Raw genomic sequence first — 24165 nt, 5'->3', positions numbered from 1 at the left:
GGAGAAAATATCCATGCATGCCTCATTTACATAAAACAACAAAGCACTCACAAGATTTCCATTAACTAGTAGAAGAACCATATAAGATTTGCTCAAACCAAACTATGCAGATTACACTTTAACTGAATGAATTCTAAAAAGAAATTTTATACAATAAATCATTCTTTCAATTTTAAATTTATGAAATTAATTTTAGGCCAACCATTCCATCATTTTAAACATAAAAATTCTTTATCTAATGCAACAGGACTCTTTTCCCATCTACTAATTGTAATTCATTTATTATTCCCCATCAGTAAATCATACATAATTATGGCAATTGGCCAACAAAGACAGTAGCACAAACAAATGCCTCATAGAAACAAACAATTCAAAAGAACATAGGACTTTATATAACACTAGTGAGAGTCATCGACTAAGAAATACACAATGTGAGGTACCGATAATTGGTTTCTAACAAACGATGTTTGAGATTCTCCTTCAGACATACGGCTTAGATGAGAGAAATGTACAGATTTCCTAGATATCACGACCAGTCTTCAGATTTTTTGCCTAAATAGTAGCATTGATGAGTAGGTCAGCCACATGGATGAATAGAATGTTAGGGGAATCAGAGGCCATAGTGTCACAACCGTGTTCTTTCGAAGCGAGGTCGTGCGGCGCAAAGGGTGCTAATCCACAAGCAAGCCTGTAAAAATGATCGTACACCACAAACGTAACAAACAAACAAGATAACGGCACAACACGAGACAAAGCTCCGAGGCAACTTTGTTGATATAATAATAACTACACGGAGTAACACGTTACAAAAACATAAAGGTGTGTTACAATGCAATTGATGATATATGACACGCAGGACTTCCACGTAGCTTGGCGTAAGGGCTCGAATCAACGTGGGTATAGGCAGGGGATTAGAAAGCACTAGACACTCTTCCTACAAAGAGTACGTTAAGTCTTTTCCTAGGTTTTCAAAAGGAAACATCAAAGGTGGAGGCTAGTCATACTTCCTTATTACAGAAATGCTACTAAGCTAATAGATATGCCCTGGCACGGGGCTGATATGACTTCATATTTAGCCTTATATAGTGTTACATGGGTGTTCCCGGGTGACTCCGAGGTGAGCTACACCTAACTCTAGGTGATAGAATGTATGGCCGTCACAGATAGGCATTGATGAAACATATGTTTGTTTTATGCAAAATGTTGCATACTAAAAGCGCCATCGATCCATGGGTTGCGGATCCACTTTTGTTTTTTGGGTTTGGGATTTGGGAATCGCTACCTAGTTATTATGATCTAGGAATCGAATATTGATTTTGAATAGAAAAATCACTTATCCACAAAAAAAATGGGTCCGGGGATCACTTTATGGGGTTGGAAGGTGTCAGGCACCAACCCTACCCAACAACCATCGATCTCTACTTTTTCCCAAAAAAATCACATTGCTAAACAGACCTAGAAATAAATAAATAAAAATAATACCTGGTTGATTACGATAACTGATTCCCTCAAAGTTGGCGAAGAGCATCTTCGTATGAGTTTTCCTATTTTTTCTCCGTCATAAGATCTGCTTCTAATTTTCAAGTTGAGGTATCATCTTCCTAGATCTAAGTATTTTTTGATTTTTTGGATGTTTTTTGGAAGGTTTCTACGTCTTTTTGGAGGATTTTTTAGTGTTTTTTGAGTAAAAACTAGGGTTTGGAGGTTAGGTAGGGAGTTGAGGCTTCAAATTTAGGTTTTTGGGAAGGCTGGGGGTGTTTCTGACCTCTCTTTCCTAGTATTTATTTTGACCTGCGAGATTGGGTTGTGGAGGCTCCTATTTATAGATTTTTTTGGAAGTCTTTCTACTTTGACTAGGTTTCTTTTAGATAAGGTGAATTAGGGTTTACTTAGGGTTTGAAATTAGGGTTTTAATTCTCACGTACAACGAAAGAATATTTTTTTAGTTTTTTCGAGAACCCCCCTAATTATATCTTTAATTCTTTGGGCCTCCAAATGGAGGGGTCTTTTAATAAATGTCAGGTGGGCTCCATTTGAACAAGTGGGTTACCACTTAAAATTTGGTCTGTGGGCTTAATTAATTGATTTTACTTGTTTAAAATTTTAAATTTAATTTATTAAGGTTTCACTTTACGTTCATTAATATTTTAATTATTAATTTCAAAATTTTAAATTTTTAGGGTCGAAAAATTACTGTTTTGCCCTCAAAGATGGCTTTTGTGTTTGAAGTCGTTTTTCGATGTTTTGGAATGTTTTGAAATCAGTTTTTCGTAATGAATTCAATGGGAGTATTGGTTTGTGTCATTATGGGTTTTCAACGTAAAATAATCGTGGATCCTATGAGGGGTATTTTCATAATTTTGTCGAATTTGGTGAAAATTGACCAAACAGTTTATTTGATTTTAATTTGTTATTTTATGTATTCGAAATGATTTTTCTATGCGTAATGTGGACTTTAGGGATGTTTTGATGTTGGGGTATTTTTGTCATTTTTTAGTGATTTTTCTCGTAAAACTTCTTTTTGTCTCAAAATGATGATTTCTATATTTTTGGGTCATATTTTCCTAATATAGCATAGTTTCTAAAGTTTTGTTCGCTTGAGATACCTCATCTGAATTTCTAAAATATATCTAGTAACAAACAAAAACATTGGAATATTCATCTATCATTGGGAACCGTCGCAATTAGGTTAACGAGTTAATTAATCAAGAGAGTGCGAATATGGGAGTCCTACTTTACCTACTCAGGGTAAAAGAGTAATGAACTAATTTTCTGGGAGTCCTACTCTACCTACTCTAGGTGAAAGAGTTATGAACTATTTTTCTGGGAGTCTTTTAAGGAAACAAACAGGGAATTAACACCGCATCATATTTTTTAAAAACAATGAGTTGGATTTTATGAAGGTCAAGTCAACATTTTAACATTTTTTTGAACCTCAGGGGTGGGAACAAATTGCTATCAAGAGAGTAACCTTTTAATTCAGGGTTAACCTTATCTTTTGGAGTTGATTTAACTTCAGAACAAAATACCCCTAATTTGACAGAAAACATTGCACAAGGAATAATTGAATTCAGTTTGAAAAAGATTATCTCTAGTGTAAAGAGGAATATTACATACTTTAGAAAAAGAAAATACCTTGTTTTGAAGATTTGAAATCTTTGATTACTACAAGCACAATAAAGGTTTAACTTTTAACTTTGACTTTTTATATTGAAGATTTTGAGTCCAGCTCAAAGAAATTGGAACAAAATATTTCTTTATGAAATTTATCATAAACTCTGTTTTTTCTCCCCGTCGATTTGCTTAAGGACATGAAACTCTTCAAATCAATCATAGACGAGATGCTTGTATCCACTAAGTCTATATTTGATTCAAACTGGATATTGAAACTTGATCATTCAGACTATTAATGTTTCGACTCGGACCATCTTTTAACTTTCCAACTTAACAAAGATTTTCTTTTGTTGCCTAACTTTTGCCTAGATTGCCCTTTTAGGTTTTCAATCTAACGACCGTGCTCTAGCTTTTGCTTAGATCGCATTTTCAAGTTTTGATCTGGCGAGTTTACAATTTTTCTTTTTTTTTCTTTGCTTTGATTGTTGTTAAGGCCGTCTTTTTAGATTTTCAACCTTGCGATCTTGCCTTAATTTTTGCCTAAGTTGCCCTTTCGGATTTTCAACCTAGTAGGCTTTTTTCTCTTTTCCTTTCCTTTTGAACTTCTAGAGTTACTATCTGATCATATTTTGCTACCTTCCTTAATTTTTTCACACGGTATTCAGGAGGACTTTCATGGGTAAGCTTAGGGCAGGGCATAAACAAAAAGGAATTTTGAAGCTCAAAAACCCAAATGCCCTTTGCGTGGTATTTCTTTTAAATTATTTTTTTTTCTTCAAATTTTCTTTCCCATTCTGACAATATTTCCTTTTTTTTTTCTTTGTCTCTTTGTGGGGGAATATTTTTTATTTTGATGTGGTCGAGCCTGAAGTAACTTCTCAAGTTGCCTACACACCACAGAATTTTGGGATCAAACCAAAACATAGTTCGAATTTTCCCTCCCCTAGGTTGGGTGATTGGGTTGAGAAAGAAAATGGCTTGTTTTTTTTTAAAAAAGACTACAAAGGGCTGAGAAATGGGATATTAAACTGGGTATCAGGAAATTGATTCGACCGAAGGTGGCCTCCTTAAATGTAGTACTGCTTGATCTGGTCAAGGTTGGTTGGTTCTGGTAGTTCGATTCCATCATGGTCTTGAAGTTTGATAGCTTTTTTAGGTAGTATTTCTTTAATTATAAACGGACCTCCCCAATTAGGTTTGAATTTCACTTTAGGGTCAAAAATAGGTACTCGATTCTCTTTGAAATCTAATGGTTTTCCCAAGTAGTGTTTCCTTACTGATGGATGAATCTCTCCAATTAAGTTCAGACTTCCTCATATGGTCTAAGATGGGTGTTCAATTTTCTTTGAAGTCTGATGGTTAAATCCTTGACTTGTAAGTGACGAAATTTAACCTTTTTGTCAAACGTGCGAGTAACTCTTCTCTAATAAGTTTGCACGTGGTACAAAACTCTAAGTTATTTTTTTTCAATCAAGTTTAGTTCTTCAGACCCAATCTATTTCTAACAATTGATTTTCCATTAAGACCTTGAGATACGGGATTTTCATTTCAACGGGTAAGACTGTTTTCATATCATATACTAAAGAGTAGGGAGTAACTCCAATGGAAGATTGTATTGAAGTACGATGTGCCCTCAGTGTGAATGGTAACTTTTCTAACTAATCCCGATGTAATTGACACATTTTCTTGATGATTGTTTTGAGATTTTTTTATTAGCTTCTTCAACATTTCCATTAGTCTGAGAACATAGTAGGATGATTTGTGCCAGATCCTGAACTTTGAACATAGAGTAATGACCTAAGCTTTGATGTACAACCCATTATCAAATATAAATACCAAAGGTGCCCCATATCAACTGATAATATGTGCTTGAATGAACTTTACAATTTGAGATGCAGTGAGGATAGTGCTGATACATTTTGTAACATCTCTATCGATATTTTCATTTGATCGGACGAGTACTATTCCATATTAAACAACACCCAAGCTTACACCTAACGTATCCTCATACGATCACCTGAACAAGTCTTTTGAAATTTCTGAGTAAATTCATTATCCCCTTGTGTTTCTCTAGGGATAAGATGGTTTCTATTTGAATTTCTTGGAAATTATTTTTTGGTTTCGAGGTCAATGACCTTTACTTTCTCAATTAAAAGTTGAGTCCAACTCTTATCTTCTTGTTCATGAGAGAAATCTATCAGATTATTAGTTAATTCGTTAATGCGCTCGAGGTATTCAAAAATTTCTTTTATCCAATAAAATTTCGACGATGCGACAAATACCTCTATAGACTCGACAAACTAACTCACTCAATAGGAAAAGAGTAGACTCGATCTAAAGAAGACATGACCTTGCTGAAAAAAATGACTCGAGCTAACCCAAATGACTCACGAAAACTCAAGACAAACTCCCCACAACGGGCTTGATTAGGACTGAAGACTGAGACATTGCTTACAACTGGCAGGACTGAGACATTGTGATCTTCAGAGAACAACTGTGTAATTTTGAAAGATTTTGGGATCATTTCTGACAATTCACTTGGTGTTGACGTTCATTCTAATTGATTAGACTTACAACCCTAGCTAGGCGATAGACGATTAAGCTTAGGTGCAATGATAACCTTATAACTTAACTGAAGGTAAAATTAATCGATTTCAGTGTTACCTCCTTGATAACATTTTAATAAATCCTGAGATTTTATTAAATTTTGTGTACCAATCCATTAAACAATTCATTCATGCAATGATTATTCAAAAGGAAAAATAATTTTATTGAATTATTGAAAATCATTAACAAATAATATTTTCATTAAATAATAATTTTCAACAAATCTAATTTAAATTATTTTTTACAAGTCATTTAAAAAAAAAAAGGCATATTTCAACAATTTTTCAAAATTCATGCAAAAAAATAGATCTTTTGTAAAAATCATTTTTTTTTCCTTTGGAAAAATATTTTTCTTCTTTTGAAATGGGGTTAAGATCCGAATTAGAAAAATGTTTGAATAACATTTTGATTTGAATGGTCCGGCCTATCGTGATTCTTAAATCGAGATGAATTGGGTCATTATGAATCATTGCCACATTTAAAATGGATTCTATATTGGGTTGGTGCACCCAGTGATATGATAGCCTTGAATCAGATTAAACAAAAAGTTTAGTCCTTTGGAGGACAAAACTGTAACTTCCTGATCTCAACATTTGTAAAGTCCATTTTCAAAAAAGCAACCCGGGAACACCCACGATAAGTTTAAGTCGTGATCTATAGGAAGGTTTCTAGACTCTAAGTTTACTACATGCAATGCAATTTATCTGGCTACCTTTGCTTAAGTGCACCCATATACCTCTCAAGCGTACTCAATCAGACGGTACGTGGTGACTTGGTTTGATATAGTGTATAGGTGATAATCTAAGACTCTAACCCAAATCTCTAAAGTCAAAAGTAGTATGTTTAATCCCCAGTTGAGAGGTGGCGCACAATGCTAAGCAAAGGCACTCTTAAGTCACCTCTCGTCTAGAATAGACATAGTCTATCCCCTTGTACCTTAATACATCAAGGTAGAATCTCGCTTAGGCACTGATTTTGATCAAGAAGTGCAATTGGTGAACTTAAATTAACTTTGCCTAAGGTTGATAATTGGGACATGTGACTTTGCGGCTTACAATAGGACAAAAGCTCAGGTCGCTCTAGCATGGGTTGCATCGATATACTTTTCAGTGTCATCTGATCGAACGGTACTGATGCTCCAGTTTTATATATCATAAAGGTACGTGACTGAAGTTGTGGTTTTCATGCATGACGTCGCATCTCACGAGGAGACCGGACCATACACTAGTGCCACGTTGGTTAGAAGGGACATGCAAGCATGCAATGCAACAAAATAAACGTGCTAGTAGTGTGTGCCAAATAAGGTGGGATGTGCCCTGGGCATTTTTCAGATAAATGGGCCCGTAGGCTAGATCAAATCATTACAATATGAATATCACATGAATATTGATCAGAACATATAAAACCCATCACATTAGAATAAAAATCAAAGCAACCACATTGAAAACAAATCTATAGAAACCATGTCATTTCAGATAATCAATCAACAAAGATAACACATCCATAATTAAGCATCGTCCAATCACAAAAAACAAAAAAAAAAAACAAAAAAAACTTTTTTTTTTTTTAAACATGAATGAACTAAAACAAAATGACCTCTTTTTTTCACGTGGTGAGATCAATGACCTTTAACAAGAATTGAAATCTTACCAACTACTGAGGAAAGCAATCTTTCATAGTTTAAACAAAAAAATTATAAAACAAAAAATTTTATGTTGTTGTCAACAACACCCAACTCACTATTTTTCTTTTACAATTGTCTCACTTTAATAATGTACCCTTAAGACTCCTCTAATTAGCAAAACAGGACCCATGGACTTAAAAGATAAAAGATTGACCCTCACCTTATGTTGCTGCCAGCAACATTCAACTCACTATTTTTCTTTTACAATTGTCCCACTTTAACAATGTACCCTTAAGACTTCTCTAATTAGCAAAACAGGGCTCATGGACTTAAAAGATAAAAGATTGACCCTCACCTTATGTTGCTGCCAGCAACATTCAACTCACTTTCTTTTTTTACAATTTTTGTTGCCAGGACAACACCAACATCGCAAAGGATGCAAATGGCACCATGTTAAGCAATTTTCTTGTTTTATTGCTACCAGCAATTTGTTATATTGCTGCCAGCAATTTTTTTTATTATAAAAAAGAGACCATGATAACAATCTATCAATCAATTAAACCTTCAAATCCGCACTAAATTTCATGGATACACTTCGTCACAAGCAGTTATAAAATCTCAACAACCATCCACAACAAGTAGCAATGTTCAGATCCTAGGATTTGAATGTCAATTGCCCTTGTGTTTTATCTCGAAAAGGCCATCTGAACCCCATGGGAACTCCTTATTCCTAATATGCAGTCTCATAGGCATCATCGTGATGAGCAGAGGAAGAGAAGTTCCTTTTTGCAAGAACTCTGCGTTCACCTTTGCGAAGGGCCGCTCGAAAACCAGATCTCACCATAGCCATCGCCATTTATTCGTCTCTGTCTCCCTCTTTTTAACCGAAAATTTTCTGTTAGTCTCGTGTGATCCTCTTTGATCAATCTCACGGCCTACTCATAACAAAGGAGACTAGTGGATCTCCAAACATAAAACCAGGGTGCAAGATTGCAGAATCTTATATATATTAGAACCAATTTGAATTTTCGGAAACAGAGAGATCGTTAAATGGCGGGAAGACGGGGGGGTGAGAGTGGAGAGAGAGAGATGAAGAAGAGAGAGACGTCTCCTTGCTACCCTTTTTTTTATAGAAAAAGAAAACTCTTTTTTTACTAGCGGCACACCAATTTAAAAAATTTCTATTTTTTTATATATTTTTTTAAAAACATTCATGATTCCTCATCCAAATCACTATCATTCCATCCTTATTTTATTAACCTCTGAAACCTTGAATTATTTAGGATCATCACAAGTGACCCTCAATTGGATCATAAAATAAGGGAAAAAATAAAAATAAAAAAATACTCAAAAATCAAACTGATCAAGACTCAAGCCAAAATAAAAATAAATAAAATAAAAAAAAATTAGGTCGATTTGGCAATGTATTAATATTTGGGACTTTTCAAATTTGATCCTCAAAACTGTCCCCAATAGAGTTGCCACTAAAAACACGCTCAATCCGTGGGTTGTGAATCCACTTTTTCTTTTGGGATTTGAGAGTCGCCACCTAGTTATTATAGTCTAGGAACCGAATATTGACTCTAAATAGAAAAAACACTGATCCACAAAAAAAAAAAAATGGATTCGAGAATCACATTACAGGGTTGGAAGGTGTTAGGCACCAATCCCGCCCGACAACCACTGGTCTCTACTTTTTTCCAAAAAAATCACATTACTAAATAGACCTAAAAATAAATAAATAAAAACAATACCTGGCTGATTGTGGCAACCGGTTCCCTCAGAACTGGCGGAGAGCGTCTTCGTATGAGTTTTCCTATTTTTTCTCAGTCACTAGATCTGCTTCTGATTTCTAAGTTGAGGTATCCTCTTCTTATATCTAAGTATTTTCTAATTTTTTAGATATTTTTTGGAAGGTTTTTGAGTATTTTTGGAGGATTTCTGAATGTTTTTTTAACAAAAACTAAGGTTTAGATGTTAGGTAGGAAGTTGAGGCTTCAAATTTAGGATTTTGGGAAGGTTGAGGGTGTTTCTAACCTCTCTTTCCTATGGCTTATTTTGACCTGCGAGATTGGGTTGTGGAGGCTCGTATTTATAGAATTTTTTGGAAGTCTTTCTACTTGAACTAGGTTTCTTTTAAATAAGGTGAATTAGGGTTTATTTAGGGTTTTAAATTAAGGTTTTAATTCTCGCGTACAATGAAAGAATATTTTTTTAATTTTTTGGAGAACCCCCCTAATTATATCTTTAATTCTTTGGGCCCCCAAAAGGAAGGGTCTTTTAATAAATATCAGGTGGGCTCCATTTGAACAAGTGGGCTACCACATAAAATTTGGCTCGTGAGCTTATTTAATTTACTTTACTTGTTTAAAATTTTAAATTTAATTTATTAAGATTTCACTTTACGTTCATTAATATTTTAATTATTAATTTCAAAATTTTAAATTTTTAGGGTTAAAAAATTACCGTTTTACGCTCAAAGAGGGCTTTTGCGTTTCAAAATCGTTTTTCGATGTTTTTGGATGTTTTGAAATCAATTTTTTGTAACGAATTCAATAGGAGTATTGGTTTGTGTCATTTATGGGTTTTCGACTTGAAATGGTCGTGGATCCTGTGAAGGGTATTTTTGTAATTTTATCGAATTTGGTGAAAATTGGCGAAATAATTTATTTGATTTTAATTTGTTGTTTTATGTGTTTGAAAGGGATTTTCTAAGCGTAATGTTGGCTCTAGAAATATTTTGATGTTAAGGGTATTTTGATAATTCGATCATTTTTCTCGTAAAACTTCTTTTTGTCTCAAAAATGATGATTTATATGTTTTTGGGTAATATTTTCCTATGGTAGCTTAGTTTCTATAGTTTTGTTCGCTTGTGATATCTTATCTGAATTTCTGAAATATATCTAGTAACAAACAAAAATATTGGAATATTCATCCATCATTGGAAACCGTCGTAATCAGGTTGACAAGTTGATTAATCAGACGAGTGCGAAAATGGGATGTCTACACATACCAGAGATGAAATAACATAGAAATTAAGTAATCTGACATAACACTTAGATGCAAGATATGAATAGATTAGTTACTCAAAAGAGTGGTGAACAAACCCCATGCAAGTATCAGTAGAACCAGACATGTAAATAGTTGTTAATGATACTGATGCATTCCGCTGCCTTCAAAATCTGCCACCATAAGTGTCCTCGTGTTTTGCCCTCTTGAAGCCTTTCAACACCTCAACATGTGCAAACACACCCCATTTCTATAACATTTCAGAATGGATCAAAATAAATAAGAAGATAGAATCCACACTTTTGGAGTCCAATCCTTCATGTAGATCATTCAACTTGCATTTTTTTTTTTCCAACTCGGTCAATTTAGTTATTTTTTACTTGTCTCAAACATTTTGGAAGGAAGTGAGATTTAAACGTCAGCGTTAAACAATGTGGAATGACTTTTTCCACCAAAAGTTACTCCCACATTGGATAGACCATCAATGCATAGTGTGCTTGCAAAGTTTACTTCATAATTTGAAGGCAACTGAACGAGAAAGTCAATTTGGGTCGTCCATCACATTAACTTGTCATAGATACTAGGTGATTTGCCCCATATTTTAAAAATATCAGCAGAGTCAAATGAGCTTTGTTGTTTTTTAATATAAAGTAATAAATCTTTAATAATTTAATTGGTTGCTAACTATACATTGAAAAAGATTCCGTGATTGCACATCTAGTAATCCACCTTATAACAAACAAAAATAATCTCTTAAACACAGATATATAGTTATAAAAAATTTAGATCAATTTTAAATGGTTTGACAAATTGGAGATGAGATGATATACTCTTGTAGGAAGAATCCTAAAATGAAGATTTAGACCAATAGTTCGATAAATTTGAAATTGATTTCTAAAGATGGTGCATAATGTAATTCCTAATATGTGCCCGTTTTGATTCTATAAGTTTCGATAACACGTTTGCTAATATTCTTCATCTGCGTGTTATATAATTAGTTTCCAAGTAATTTCATCTCTTGTGTATGCTATAGCAAGTTTTCAGGTAACCTGACTTGTTGTTCATCAAAATCTCTGATCTTCTAATGTGATGAAGCTTTTCTCATACCATTAGCTCTTTCCTTTCCTTTTCTAAAGGCACCCATTTTGAGTACTTGATTCCCACAACAAACATAAAGAAGAGTAAAGAATTAAAAAAGCATTTATGAAAAAAGAAAAAGAAAAAAAAACACTTGAAGATGAATGATTTTAGGGAGAAGAAGTTTTTGGTTAGAAGTTAAAGAAAAGGATATTTAAATCATTTCCAATTAGTATATGAGAAGGTCCGGTCAAGAGGCAATGTCGTCAACAAAAAAATGAGGGAAAAATTGGAGGGAGGTGAGGTGTGGGAGCAAATGGGGAGAGAGGTGAGGGAGTGGGGACAAATGGGGCATGTAATTAATTGAAAATATAGGGGTGTCTCAAAGTTCTGTGAGGTCAATTGCCCCCACCAGCTCCTTGTTAGCTCCGCCCCTGTTCATTGTTTTAGTCTCCCACCATAATAGATTCCAAGTAAACTATGGCGGATGCACTTGTTTCTTCTCTCATAGAGCAATTGATATCCATCTCCCAACAAGAAGTGGGACTTGTGGTGGGTGTTGATGAAGATGTTAAAAAGCTACAGACTACACTCAAATACATTCAAGCCGTGCTCAATGATGCGGAGGAGAAACAAGTAAATAACAAAGCTGTGAAGGTATGGTTAGAAGAACTCAGAAATGTGGCCTACGACATGGAGCACCGAAATTCACCGTTCACGAATTGAGAGAGTTGACGACGCTCACATTTGCAAGAAGAAGGTATGCTCCTATTTGCCCCGTCTTTGCAATTGCTTCGGTCGAGTTTCTCTGTGTCATGACATCGGCCATAAGATAAAAGAAATAAAGGGCAGACTAGATGTGATTGCAAAGGACAAGGACCAGTACCAGCTTACTACTACTACTGAGGAACCACCAACATTTCGAATGACTAGCTCTATGCTTGATGTATTAGAAGTTTGTGGTCGTGACCACGACAAATACATTATTCTAAGCAAGTTGTTGAGCGAGAGTAGTCAACAAGAAATGCCTAATGTCCCTGTTGTCATCTCTATATGTGGAATTGGGGGAATTGGGAGGACTACTCTTGCCCAAATGGTCTTCAATGATCATGAGGTGAATAACCATTTCCAGAAGAGAATGTGGTTGTGTGTATCTGATCCTTTCGATTTAACAAGGCTGGCCAAAGCGATCATTGAAGCTGCTGGTGAGAACGTCCCTAATTCCATTGAGTGGGAACCTTTGCATCAAAAATTATATACATCTATCACGGGAAAGCGGTTTCTACTCGTGTTGGATGATGTGTGGACTGAGGATCACACAAAGTGGAGTCCATTGAAGCTTGCTCTCAACGGTGGTGCACAAGGAAGCAGAATTGTCGTTACTACACGCAGTGAGAAAGTAGCATTAATGATGGGTTCGGCCTACACTCATAATTTGGGCCAATTGTCTAAGGAGGAATGTTGGTTACTGTTTAAACGTACTGCTCTTCAGGGAAGGAGCAAAGAAGAGTATGAGAAATTGGAAGATATCGGTAACAAAATTACAAAAAAGTGCAGGGGTGTGCCTCTTTTTGTGAAGACTTTAGGAAGTCTCATGCTCTTCAAAAGAACCAAAAGAGAGTGGGAACAAGTCTTGGAAAGTGATGCATGGGAATTACAAGAGGTTGAAAAAGGTGTTTTGCCTGCTCTACTGTTGAGTTATTTTGCATTGCCCTCAAATGTGAAACGTTGCTTCACATATTGCGCTATCTTTCCAAAAGATCATAAGATAGAAAAGGATGAGTTAATCAAGTTGTGGATGTCGCAAGGTCTTCTTAACTCCAAGGGAAGAAGAGAATTGGAAGTAGTAGGTGCTGAATATTTCAATGAACTACTGATGCGCTCGTTTTTCCAAAACATTGAACGAGATGACGATGGAAACATACTTTTCTGCAAGATGCATGATCTTATTCATGATTTTGCCCAATTTCTTACGAAGACTGAATGCTTCATCGCAGATGGTAACAGCACAGAATTCAACAACAATAGCAAGAAGGTCCGCCACTTAAACGTTACACAGTTTACAGAGTTAAGCTCCATCCTTCCTTCCATTTACAAGGCAAAGAATCTACGCACTCTCATCATTAATGAACATTCGTGGGCATCACACTCTATTCCAGCTCTTTCTAATTTGTTTTGTCAATTAACATGTCTAAGAGAACTATCTTTGCCTTGCGATGTTGATGAATTGCCAAAAGAGGTTGAGAAGTTGATACATCTAAGATACTTTGACTTGTCTAGGACAAGGTTGAAGGAATTGCCTGAAACAATGTGCAAATTGTATAATTTGCAGACATTGAAACTTTACAATTGTAGGAGGCTATGTAAACTACCTCAAGGAATTGGGGAAATGATTAAGCTGAGGCATCTTGAAATTAAAGATACTGATGAACTAAGCTACTTGCCTCAAGGAATTGGTAGATTAAGCTCCCTTCGAACATTGTCTAAGTTCATTGTTGGCGATGTGAGGGGAGGTGGATGCAAAATTGGAGAATTAAAATATCTGAACCACCTCGAAGGGGATCTAGAAATATATGGGTTGGAAAGAGTGGCGGATGTAAATGAGGCTAATGAAGCACAATTGAAGAATAAGCAACATCTCCATGGTCTGACTTTAAGTTTTGAGGGTTGTGAGTTGGGAAACATGGCAGAAAGCGAGATAAAAAGGATTGAGGGTGTACTGGAAGGCCTCCAACCACATCGAAACTTGGAGGAATTAAAAATAAAAGGTTACATTGGTTCTAAGTTTCCTAGGTGGATGGTGGATTCAATATTGTCCAATCTCGTCACTGTTGAAATAGTTAATTGTGCGAAATGTGTGCAATTTCCTGCTTTTGGGAAGTTTCAATTTCTTCAAAAACTCAGCATAAGAATCATGGATGAGGTCAAATTCATTGGTCAGGTGTTTGGTAGAATTGATGGTAGTGATGGTCTTGTGACAGTTTCCCCAAGATTGAAAGAACTTGATATCGATGGAATGGCTAACTTGGAGGAGTGGGATTTGAGGGTAGAAGATGGAGTGATTATGCCATGTCTCACAAAATTAAACCTTTGGAACTTACCAAAGTTTCAGGTTTTTCCAGCTCTTGGAAATTTACCGGTCCTTGAAAAGCTCTATATAGAACACATGGATTCGATTAAACGTATAGGTCTTGAGTTTTTAGGAATTAATGTGGATGTTGATGATGATGGTACAAAAAGAGGTGGTGGAGAATCAAGAGTTGTGGTTGCATTCCCACAATTGAAGGAATTAATATTGAATTGTATGAGACAGTTAGAGAAGTGGGAGATGTTGACAAGGGAAGAAGAAGAATATGCTGCTGGAAGTGGAGGAGGAAGAGATATAGTCATCATCATCATGCCACTTCTCCACACATTATCAATTTATGATTTCCCAAAGTTAAAGGAGCTGCCTCACCACATCTTCCCTGCTTCACTAAGGACATTGTCTATTGGCTGTTGCCCAAAATTGATTTGGACACCATGCCTTCCTCCACTCCTTGAAGAGTTGTATTTAGGAGGGGATGTAGGTGTTCTTTCAAGGTCATTGCCCACCAACCAAGTTAACAACTGCAACAACAATCTCAAGTCTCTGTTTATCTATAGCTCACCACGTTCTTCACTCCCTGAAGGTTTGGCTCATCTTACATCGCTCCAAAGTTTGTCAATAAATTTCTCTGATTCCTTGATGTGCATGTCTGAGGAGCTGAAACAACTCACCTCACTTCAAATCTTGGAAATTTATGACTGCTCTATTTTGAAAACACGTTGCCAAAAGGGGGTAGGAGAGGATTGGAGCATCATATCACACATCCCCAACATCGACATCTGGTAATGATGAAGAGGAGAGTGAGGGACTTAAATATAGAGACATGCATGCATCATGACTCCATCGAGATCTGAGAGAGTTAAAGTTCATTTTTAATTAAGTAAGATTTTACATTTGAATTTTGAATTTTGAATTAAGAAAAGAAACAACTTCTCTCCTAATTGGTTGTCATTTGAGGTTGGCTCTCATCATCACATCACATCACATGCCAACAGTTCAGATGATGGGAGAATACAAATAGATTCCCGATACAACACACAAATATTTCAAATTTCTTTGTTTTTCTTTCTCGAGAAAATAAACTCCAATCCTTATTAGGAAGAAAAGTGAAAAACACTTTCCTTAACAACTTAGTAAGATTTTTTAAATCTTACTAAGTATCATTTTGCTCAAACTTGCAATCCAACTGCACTTCTACCGATCTCCCAAATTTAAGATACAAATTCTACATTGAAAAATAATTTATTCTTTTTTTGAAATTCTGTTTTTCAAACTTCATAGAATTTTTGTGCTCTACAACCCTACAGCATCGGATCATGTTTTTGGATGCCACAAGGTGAGCTCATGAACCCTAGCAAGACTAGTCTTACCAAAAAAACAATTGATATTTTGACATCCCAATTGGATGGGTATTCTAAATCAATATTCAAATTTGATGAGATACTTATCCGATTCGGATTTAAGAACTACTATATGTATTTCGATTTGAATTGAATGTTATAAGAGAGGACATCTCAATATCCGAATTCGAATCCGTATCCAAAAACTTCGAATAATATTTGATTATTTGAATATGAATTTTGATAATTGACTATCCATTGATAGACCTACTACACGATAGGTTTTAAAACTCAAAAATTCGACTCGACTTGGATGTCCATCCAGTGGAGTCAAGCCTAACAACTTAAATAATATAAAAATTGACCTATAAAAATAATATTTTAAAAAGATTTAATTTTAGTTCTCTACAAAAATATTATGTATAACCGAATAACTCGATTGAGTTTTTGATTTGACTAGGTACTTTTTCAAGTTTTGCCAAGTTGACTTACAAGTTGGTTTCTTCGAATTTTGGGGCTGTGTCACCTTGAAATCCGATCAAGTCAGGTTGACTCAACCAAGTTTGAAGTTAACTCGATGATTTTATAACTATGCTAAAAATCAATTCTCTTTTTGACATTTTCCTAAGTGCCAATCAAACCGTGGAATTAATTTTCCAACGATTATTTTCTCAAGGAATTCTTATTTTCTTGAAAACGAATTCCATACAATGAAATAGACCCTATGGAGTTAGTGTCGGTTCTGTATTATATCATTCAACTTTCTTAATGTAGTTCTTTTGATAAGCAACATTGGCTAAGAGTTAAAGTGGTGACTTCTCTATGTTTAAGTAGTTTAGACCTTTAAAACATTTTTGTATAGTTTTATAATATGTTATTAACAATCATAGAAAATATTTCTTTTGTCCTGGATAAAAAAAAAAATAACTAAAAGGATCTGAATTTTATGGAAGATGTTCCTACAGAAGAAGTAGCAGTTGTTTTTGCGAGTTTCATAACTACTGTGTTCATGATTTGTCTATAATATTTGATATATATATTCGATGATGGGGGTGTCCGAACTTACGTCTGACTAGACGGACCGGAAGAGCTAGGGCCGGAGCCAAGGCATATGGGTCTCTCCCGGGCACGTGCAACGCCCACACATCACACGCATCGGGTAAGTGAGGGTGCACCCTCGCAAGTCGTCCTGAGGAAATATTGCTCATTCTCGGTATTGCAATCACAACCTTATTATGTTCAAAACATGTCTATGATATTTGATATATATTTCGTATTATTATTTGATTTGATTTATTATGTTTTTATCAAGAAATATTTGGGTTGGAAAGAGTAGTATTGGACTATAAATCAAGGGAGACTCAACAGATTTAGCTTGTGATTTCTCCCAATATTTTTGTAACCTTTTCCCTATGGGCGGCTTTGTAATCTTGTATTAGGGATTGCAACATTATTTTTTTTTTCATGGAAATAGTGAAAAAATCCTATGAATGAAGGCAAACCATGTAAACTTTCTCTCTCTTTATGTTACCAAAATTATCTACAACATTCAATTTTTGGGAGAAGATAATTAAACTTTGTTGTTCAATATTTGCGACATTCCTTCATTCTTATTTGTCTCTGGGCTGGTGAGAAAGCACAAATAAGTAACCTAATTATAATATTCTTCTAATTAAAAATAAAATTATCAAGAAATATAGCCCTTAACTAGTTTACACCAAAGCCTTTATAACCACTATGTTGTCATGAATCCTCTGTCCACATTGTGATCTAAATCTTCCCTTACTCTTGTCAAATTATTAGATTTAAAAAAATAAGTATGAGTAATTTTATTTTTTCCAAATGTATTTTAAAATTTAAAAGGCTAAGATCAGTTAACATATAGTTAATAAGCATTTTCTTTGATTTATAAATTAATAAATGAATTTAGGTGATTTTTTTTTTAAATAAAAAGTAAAATCTCAATTTGTTTAACGTGGAAATGTTTTTGAAACCATGTGCTTAAGATTTCTAACGGTTGGAACTCCCTGAGATGTGTCTTTAAAACAATAAATTAAATAGAGGTTATTTCAAGGTGGTTAGTTGTAGTATGTTCAATGGGATTTGAACCTAGGTCGGGGGATCAACTCTCCACACGCTTTTACCAACTTAGCTAAGTTGGCACCTTGAAAAAAAAAATTATTTTGTAATGGTAAGCTAGATTTGAACTCAAGACATCAAAGTTGCTTTGCAAATTGCAATGTGTCAAACCAACTGAGCTATGAATCTAAGCCCTTAATTTAACTAATTATATAAAATGATAAAATATACATCAAAAGAGAACCCAAAAAATTAGTATATGCGGAATAAATAAAAAAATATAAGATTTAAATACTTAAATCTTTTTAAGTAACATGACATCCTAAATGTCAATATTATTTACATTGATCAATGTAAAAATCTTCTCTCGTGTTATTTAGATGTTCTTTTTATCTCGTTTCCAGGTGGATTGGGTTCTTCCTTTATCCTTTTTTGCGCTTTTAGAGGGTTGGAGTTTAAATATCTTCTCTTCTAAAAAAATGCATATTTGAGCATCCTTCTTTTCGCCATTGTTTGGGGTTTTTGGAGAAAACGCAACAACAAGGTGTTCCATAGCAAGGAGAGCTCGTCTCACACAATGATTTTAGAGATTTTGGGGTTTCTTTTCTTTTGGTCAAAGTTGAGTAAAGACTTTGAGGAAGTGTGCTTCCAAGATTTTGTATTTAATTAGGAAATCGTTTGTGACTCGTAACACCCCGCCAGGCGTGTATTTTTTCCTTTCTTTCTTTCTTTCCTAGTTATTCCTTCTTGTCTTGTTGTTTGGGGGCTATCTCAACCTCCTCTTCTCCTTTTCTTCATTAATAAAATTTATATTTATCAAAAAAAAAAAAATCATTGTGAATTTTTATTTAATGAAGGTTTAGGAAGGTTTTTGAATTTATTTAAAATTTCTATTAAAAAAATTAGTAAATTTACAGATTTTATTTATTAATATAATTATTAGAATATCAGTAGATTTTTGTACAAATCTAAAATGATTGATTTTCAAATTTTCAAACATTTTTCTTATTTTTTACAAGAGAATCTAAGAATGAATGATTAAATCTTATTTAGAACTTGAAATATTTTAAAATTTCCAAAATCAGTACTTTGCAAAGGACGCTTACAGTTTAACCACCAGTTAAAAAAAACTAATGGTTCTTGAGTAAACAACCGTTCCTAGAGCACCAAATCCATAGTTATTAAAATCCTGGTCGGACCTAGTCAAACTGTAAAGGCCAATCCAATTTTTAAAACAATGGTTCCACAACTTTGGCAAGACCATTGCACATATATTCCAACCATACAATAATCATTAGCATGCTGTGAACTCAAAGAATGCCATAATAAACGGGTTGTCAGTAGAAGCACTCATGATTTTGAGATTATTATATAATATATAGAATTGTTCCTATGCTCTCTCTATCTAAAACTGAAACATAACAAATCAAGCACCAAAACAGATATGATAGCTCTCAGCTCAGAAATTAGGCTCTACAACAGTATCACAGACCACAATTCCTTTCAAAACAAGCACTACTAAGCATTACAAGATGCATCGCCTCTTAGAAATCTACGTAAATCGCCATCATTAAGCATCAATATCTCGGCTTCATAAGAGCATTGCCAAAAGTAGCAAATAATTATGAAATATTTGAAAATTTATTTATAAACTAAAAAGGGTAAATGTCAATCTGTCACTCCATCCCCAATGGAATCCCCAATCACCTGGAAATAAGTGGTAACCAACTAATTAACATGGAAGAGACTACACGCATTCATGAAGAATGTCAATTTACCCTAAAAGTTGCTATAGAACACATCAAAGACATTGTGAGCTCAAGGGGACAAATGTGTATTAAGTCTCAGGAGGTCCATGATGCATGGTAGGGAATCCTTTGGCCTAGAGTTCTCATTGTGGCCTTAAATTGTGCGTGAGGTAAAGTTCTAATCTTGACAGAAGATCCAAGAAAACTAAAAACTAGTATCAGAACAAACTTAGTGCACCATACAACCCATAAATGGAAGCAAATCTATGCTATAAGTTTTAATTGTCGTTTGGAAGCATTGGATCAAACCAAACACATGATCCAGAGATGCAGATATTAACTACAAGTTGCATGACAAAGTAGGGAAACGTACTATATGTAGAGGTATCGATTTGCTCTGGAAGCTCTTTCATGTCCACCTCAAACCTCTCTTGAACCTGAAAAAATGACACAAGTAGCAGCATGAAATCACATCTGGAATGGACACACCATTAACATAGATAGTAAACATGTAAGGCAGTTTTGAAAGTTTTAGGATATTTTGATTCAACTAAGAGAGAACATTGTAATTCAACTTAGAGAAGGTCAAGATTCACAAAAAAGAATAGCGAACCTGAGTAAGAATATCTAAGTTCAAAGCAGATGAGACAAAAGTGATAGCAAGTCCTTTGGTACCAAACCGACCAACTATCAACCTACAAGAGAAATTGGTAAGTAGTTGGATAGTTTCACAAAAGATGATTGGAGGAGTTAAAAGAATAAAAAGGAGTGGTGAATCTACCCTGTGTAAGAAAGTATCTGCAGAATTGGACATGTCATAATTGATAACAATATTGACGTGTTCAATGTCAATTCCCCTACCCACGAAATCTGTTGCCACAAGAATCCTTTTATTCCCCTCTTTGAATCCCTTGTAACGTGTCAACCTATGCAAATTGCATTCCGATCCAGGAGAAAATATCCAGGCCTTATTTGTATTAAACAACGATGCACTCAAAGATTTCCATCATCTAGTAGCATAAGATTTGCTCGAACCAAACTACAAAGATTACACTTTCACTGTATGAATTCAACATGAAATTTTATAACAATCATTGTCATTTTAAACGTAAGTGTAAGACAACCATTCCATCATTTTAAATATAAAAACTAAATCTCTATTAAATTCACCAGGACATTATTCCCATCTACTACCTCACATTTTCTACATAATACAAATGATAGTTTCTTATAAATGTTTTGACCATCCATCTTCAATTTAACAAGCAAAACACAACTTTGTAGTCAAGGAGAGCTTCTTGGTGCATCTCAGGCATACCTCAAGGCGGGACGCACCGAAGGCACCTTAATACATGTGAGGCCAGGCAGTGTAATTGAGGCACATCAAGGCATACACCTTGATTGCACCTTAATCAAGGCACAAAGCACACCAGATGCATGCTTCACTAAAAACTAAATAAAATAAATGTATTTTATTTAAATAAGACACCAAATTCAGGTTTCATTCACATCTTTACATACCCCTAAAAAAAAGGATTTATTTGGAAAGTATAATTTTTACCATTAACAGCGTTGAATTTTACATTTTTTTTCATTTTTATTGGCCTGAGCTTGGTCAAGTTAGGCTTGATAGGGGTATAAGGCCAATCTAAGGAAGGGCCTATCTCTCTAGGGCTACGTTAGGGATCAACCAAGCTCAGCCTAAACCCACCCATTGATAGCCCTAGTCATGGTTCATAATTATCGGAACAAATAGGCCGATTAGAAAGATTAATCTGAAACATTGAATTTTTCAAGAATGTGTGGAAATGTATCAACCAATCGAGTATCGATTTTTTCCTAAAGAGAAACATTCCTCCAATACGACAATTTAAACCTTGACCTACTTTTTGTTGGCTTGCTTCTACTTCTTTTCCTTCCCTCTTCTTCCTCTCTAGTTTTTGAGCTATTGCTGATTGTTTTTTTCTTCTTTCAGTGTTGAATACTTTAACTTACTTATAAAACGCATATTTATACATAATATAATTATAATACATTTATTCATTATTTATTTTTATAATTTTATTGTGCTTTGCTTCACTCAGGCGTGTGCCTTAGGCACTGGGAGCCCTTTGCACCTTAAGTGCGCCTCTCACCCTCAACTACATTAGAATACAGTACATGCATATACCTCCTCAATATTCATTTCCAAGAGTGGAAGAGAGCTCTAAGAATAAAATTGGAAAATATAACTCACAGATAACCCACCAAATAATTTAGAGAAAATTTATAAATGGGTTCCTACAAGAATGAGCAGTGTGAATAACAGAATTTTAAACCTTTCTTCCTGAGACATCCCAGAATGGATGCAAATTGATGGGAAGTTGTACTCCACAAGTAGCTTGTTCGGTTTGGCTGCTCTATTCACACTTTTGACAAAGATGACAACTTGATTGAAGTCCAATGCATCCAGAAGATCATTCAACTTGCGGTTTGTCTCCAACTCGGTCAGTTTAAGGTAGTGCTGCCAGGAAAACATATACTAATGAGGAAAATGTCCTTAAAAATAAAATAAAAATAAAGTTCTAGCAATCAAATGTCAAATGATACATGTACAAGTCCATGCAGTGTCAATTTGGCCTCATCGTCCGCATAAATTTCCATTGGCTGATTGGAAACAAATGTAAGATTAAAGTAGATTAGGGGCTGTCCTTCAAGATAATTGAATCCAGGACCAAATGACGGTTGAACCACTCCCCAGAACATTAGAATCCAGTCCGTCTAATACGAAATGATAACGTTACACCTCCTCCCAAGATATTTATTCCCCACCTGTGAATCCCACACAATTACACAGCCGATATGAACTCCATCACTGTCCCTTCTAAGCCAAACCCAACTACAAACTATGGCCAACAAAGAAAGAAGCAGAAACAAAAGCCCCCCATGCCAAGAACTCTTAAAGGCAAAGATGAATAAAAATCTAATGCCTCAGAAAGCTATCCCCTAAAACATGCTAAACTATAGGGATCAAACCTATTTTACTTCCACAACCCCCCCTCTCCCCCAACAGTGTTAAGATAAATTCCGTAAAATAATAAATAACTCCAGAGCTTTTGAAAGATAGTCAGAGCACATAGGGCATGGAATCAGGCTGGCACTACTGACAACTTTCTTGGTCTGTAGTGTTGAACGTTATAGGGACAACTTCTAAAATCGAGGTGCACTAGCCACAAGACATTACATCTTGCATGGATTTCTTGCAAACAGGACGGATCTCCTTGCTAAGGGTCGCGGAAAACATCATAACTTGCTTATCATGAGGAGTCATCTTGAAAATCTGTTGCACATCTCTCCGCATGTCTACGGAATACACAGCCATGAGATGAAAGAAAATATTAAGCAAATATATTGGATGTGCAAAATCATAAACATTTAAGGAAAAAATTAGAAATACTAAGATATTCAAGAATTGCCTTGAAAATCTCTTATCTGGTGAGTAAGTTGAACTTGAACCAATCCAGAATTACTTTTATGTCAACCAAAATAACAATAGCCCAAAGACCAAATCAGGTCAGCTGTACTTGAACCCAAAACCTCAGTTGCACTGAAAATTGCCAACCAACTGAGCTATGGGTCCAAGTCCATTTTGCTTGGAAATCTCAAAAACTGATGCTAACGGCAGAAGGAATACCAAGAGATTCAAGCATTTTGTCACATTCATCAAGGATAAAATGCCTAACATTCTTCAGACCGAGTTCCTTATCTCTTGCTAATGCTAGTATCCTTCCCGGTGTACCGACAACAATATGTGGACACTCATTCTTCAGTAATTCCTTGTGAATCTTGATGTTCACACCACCATAAAAAACAGCAACCTTAATCAGGCAAGTAGGTGCTGAACCGCTCAAACTCATGACAAATCTGCAAACAACAAACAAAGTAGTTGAAAATTTATTAATCCCACAGAAAAAAGGAAATATGACATTTAGGGCTGCAACTTGGGCGGGCTGGCCCGAACTCAACCCAAGCTCAACCCTATTCAGGGGCGGATTTACAGTGGGGGCAGTGGGGGCAATTGCCCCCACAAGAATTTCTAAAATCCAAAGGGAGGTGTTAATAATTTTAAATATTTTTTTAACATTCTACTGCTTTGCCCCCACAAAAGTTTTGAAAATTTTTTTATTTGTAATTTGCCCCCACAAAATTTTAACATTCTACTGCTTTGCCCCCATAAAAAATCAGAAAATTTTTCTATTTGTAATTTGCCCCCACGAATACAAAATCCTGGCTCCGCCCCTGACCCTATTGATGGGCGAGCTTGGGCTGTGTTATGTAGAGATGAGTTGAGCCTGGGTTAGAATATCTCAGCCCAATCTCAATTTGGGTTGAGGGTTCTAGCAACCCGACTCAACCCAAACCCGATGCTATATGCTAATATGTAAATATTTTCATATTAATTTTATATTTTATTTATTTATAGAGTACTATTGTTTTAAC

The 24165-nt window shown here is 35.1% G+C and overlaps 1 protein-coding gene and 1 pseudogene across 2 annotated transcripts in view; one reads left to right on the top strand and one right to left on the bottom strand.

Annotated features, from left to right (window-relative positions):
- The window catches only part of LOC147388632 (DEAD-box ATP-dependent RNA helicase 15-like), an 83468-nt pseudogene extending 59758 nt beyond the window's left edge, over positions 1-23710 (bottom strand). The window contains exon 1 of the transcript XR_015170592.1: positions 23360-23710. The product of XR_015170592.1 is annotated as a DEAD-box ATP-dependent RNA helicase 15-like (transcript). The remainder of the gene's footprint in view (positions 1-23359) is intronic.
- On the top strand, positions 12111-16218 carry LOC147388633 (disease resistance protein RGA2-like). The gene has a single exon (XM_086418205.1). The coding sequence runs from the start codon at positions 12111-12113 to the stop codon at positions 15303-15305; it is 3195 nt and encodes a 1064-aa protein (XP_086274331.1). The 3' UTR covers positions 15306-16218.
- Positions 23711-24165: the final 455 nt, after the last annotated feature.

This window comes from Akebia trifoliata, chromosome 12 (genome assembly GCF_017979445.1).
Source record: "Akebia trifoliata isolate Shusen 1 chromosome 12, ASM1797944v1, whole genome shotgun sequence".
Lineage (NCBI taxonomy): Eukaryota > Viridiplantae > Streptophyta > Magnoliopsida > Ranunculales > Lardizabalaceae > Akebia > Akebia trifoliata.
The sequence above is the reverse complement of the archived record's forward strand: the minus strand, read 5'-3'. Positions and strand labels throughout refer to the sequence as shown.